General features: G+C 32.0%; 1 protein-coding gene across 1 annotated transcript in view; it reads left to right on the top strand.

Moving 5' to 3' along the window:
• Window positions 1-384: 384 nt before the first annotated feature.
• The window catches only part of LOC107592681 (protein DBF4 homolog A-like), a gene marked incomplete at its 3' end in the record, with an annotated part of 12,556 nt that continues 9,618 nt past the window's right edge, over window positions 385-3,322 (top strand). The window contains exon 1 of the mRNA XM_016282226.1: window positions 385-391. Within this exon, the coding sequence (XP_016137712.1) occupies window positions 385-391 (7 nt within the window). The remainder of the gene's footprint in view (window positions 392-3,322) is intronic.

A 3,322-nucleotide genomic window follows, 5' to 3' on the forward strand; every position in this document is an offset into this window, starting at 1 on the left:
GGTAACCTATTTGTCTTATTCTAACTGTCTGTGTGACAAGTATGGCTGTGTAATGGGGTTTGGCGGAGGGAAAATTTTCAAGCAAAAGAATTTTTTTTTTGCTTTAACCCCTGTTTGTGGCGCTATTTCAAAAATTGTCCTATATGTTCTGTCAAAGACAGAACGAAATGGCACTAATGATTAGGGGTGGAGATGGGGTAGCATGAAAAAAACTTAGCGTGTGTTGATGCGCAGCCTAGAGCCTTAGGGACAAATTTCTTAAGCCCGCTCCCACTGAATTTCTGACCATTACCACCCACTCCCGCAACGTGTGTGTCCCGCTCCTGCAAACATTCTAATATTGTATATTATTTTCGCACATCAGGGAGTATCATATATATCAATATGCGGGGTATTGAAATCGCATTTGAATGAGCGCTCTCTGTTCACTTTCGATTTCGCGATCATGCGCACTGTAAAGGGACACCGCGTGCATAATTATTAGGCACGTTGATATTCTGATCATATTTTTTTCCAAGCACATTTTACCAATTCCAAACCACATCAATCTTAATAACTACTATTATTGTAGTATTTAATCATTTAGAAGTGATAAATAATTGTACATGAAGGCTGGAAATAAAAAACTCCTTATTAAGGTGTGCAGAATTATTAGGCAGGTTTTCTTCTACGGATGATTTGAGCCAAAAAAGAGATTTAACTCAGACTGAGAAGTCAAAAATGATTAAATCCCCATGAGAAATAATAAAAACTAATGCAATACAGAAATTTCAAAGTTAAGGCATGACCATTGGTCAGCAAAATGCTCATTGGATCAGCGGGGTCAGAAAAAAACAGGTGGAGAAGAAAAGAGCATGTTAATTGCAAAATAAATAATAATTAATGTGAAGAATTAAGTGTGAAACCATCAGGAACCTTTTAGTCTCCATTGCCACTATTTTCCAGAACTGCAACCTTGAGTCTCCAGAATTACAAGGTGTCAGATTCTCAGAGACTTTGCTTGGGTAAAAAATCCTAAAAAATTACCCTCACTTAATAAGAATAACATTCTGAAGTGTTGTGAAATACATGAAGACTATTTTTATAGGCTTTATGGACAGATAAGTTGAGAGTGACTCTTGAAGGACCAGCACCACATCCTTGTACCACTGTTTGAAGAATTTATCTTCCAGAATCTGGCAGTAAGTTTTAGGAGCTCATTTTTGTTAGTCTCTGAAAAGACAGACTTTTCAGCATAAGAGATGGACTAAAAATTAGCTCCTAAAACTTACTGCAACATGGAGCTAAGGAGAAAATGTAGAACTTGAAAAACTGGGAAAACAGCTTAGTGAAAAGCATTTACATTTTAAAAGCAAATAGAAAGTCCTATTTTTTATTTCTTTTCTTTATATTTTTTTTGCAGATTTGCACATGTACAAGGTTTAAAATGCCCATGAAATATTTTCAAAAAATACTGACGTTTTGAGCAGCTGCATGTTTGAGCTGCATTCCTAGGTCAAAGATGAAAAAATGGGATTTACAATAAAAAGTAATTTACAAAATGATATTGACTTGAGTTTATTTATTAATGAGTAACATATCTTTTGAGTGAATGTGCAAATTTTTCATGTTAACAGGTTTTACCATGTTATTACAACATTTAACCACTTTTTATTAATTTAAAAATTGAGAAATTCTTTCAAATTTAAATCTTGTACAAGAACTAGAGCAAAAATCAGTTTGATGCATATTTTATCAATATTTTAGAAATTTTATTTTATTTATCACCAGTACTGACTTCAATGGATTTCATTAAATTCCTTTGAACACAACTGCTCAAAATGGTCTAAATTTATGAAACCTACACATTCAAAACATTATTACTCTGAAATTTTTAATGTACATGTTAAGTGTAAGTGAAATGTTAAATACTGTAAGGTCTTTCATGACACTACATATTGTGTGAATTTGATAGGTGCTTGATATAAAATACATGGTGCTTTAAAAAGTCCTTGAATCTGGTGTTCATGAAAGAGTGGGAACCCTGTAAGTGTAACACTAGTACACAGATCTGTAGAACAATAGGTTCCAGAATTAAATGAAATACGCAAACACTATAAGTCTATGCTGTGTCATTCAGTAGTTAAATTAGTTAATTTAAATTAGATGCTAAAATTAGATATTAAATTAAAATAAATTAGTTAAATTCAGTAGGCTAGTTAAATTTTCACAAGTCATGCTAAAAACATTCATAAGAGCACTAGACAAACATATCCTCTATAATAGGTGCTTGATATAAAATACATGGTGCTTTAAAAAGTCCTTGAATCTGGTGTTCATGAAAGAGTGGGAACCCTGTAAGTGTAACACTAGTACACAGATCTGTAGAACAATAGGTTCCAGAATTAAATGAAATACGCAAACACTATAAGTCTATGCTGTGTCATTCAGTAGTTAAATTAGTTAATTTAAATTAGATGCTAAAATTAGATATTAAATTAAAATAAATTAGTTAAATTCAGTAGGCTAGTTAAATTTTCACAAGTCATGCTAAAAACATTCATAAGAGCACTAGACAAACATATCCTCTATATAGCAATGGTTATTAATAAAAACGGTAACAGTAATATGTATTGTTGCATGAATAATAAACAGCTGATACAATTATCCAGCCCTAACTAGTAAAGTTTTAACAAATTTTGATGCAATAAATAAAAATGTATGCAATAAATCAAAAAATGATTTTAAAATGATCATCCCTCCAAAACAGAAAACATATTTCACACTTCTTTTGAAGTGTTTATAGTCTATATATTTAGTTGTATTTTTAAAGATTATTATAGCACAATTCTATAATTTTTTAACACAAAAAAGTGTAAAAGACATACACTCTTTAAAAAAAAGGTGCTTAAAAGGTTCTTCACAGAACCATTTTTGGTTCCACAAAGAACCATTCAGTCAAATGTTCTTTAAAGAACCATCTCTTTTGCAACTTTTTTAATCTGAAGAACCTACTTTCACCACAAAGGACCTTTTGTGAAACGTAAAGGTTCTTCAGATGTTAAAGGTTCTTTATGAAACCATTTAGACAAAAAAGGTTCTTCTATGGCATCGTGAAGCACCTTTATTTTTAAGAGTGTATGACAACATTTACAGGATGCATTGAGGAGGAGCTCAAACTACACTCAGTGGCCAAATGATGCTTATGATCCACGATATGTACAGATTCTGTGTAATGAACAATTCTTTGTGACTGTATATTTCAAGTTGGAAAAGACATTTAGTTCCCTCTTCTCTCTCTACTATGGGATGATATTAGACTCAAAATGATTAATAGATGCAC

The sequence above is a fragment of the Sinocyclocheilus grahami genome, unplaced genomic scaffold (assembly GCF_001515645.1).
Source record: "Sinocyclocheilus grahami isolate Dianchi unplaced genomic scaffold, SAMN03320097.WGS_v1.1 scaffold9.1, whole genome shotgun sequence".
NCBI classification, from domain to species: Eukaryota; Metazoa; Chordata; class Actinopteri; order Cypriniformes; family Cyprinidae; genus Sinocyclocheilus; species Sinocyclocheilus grahami.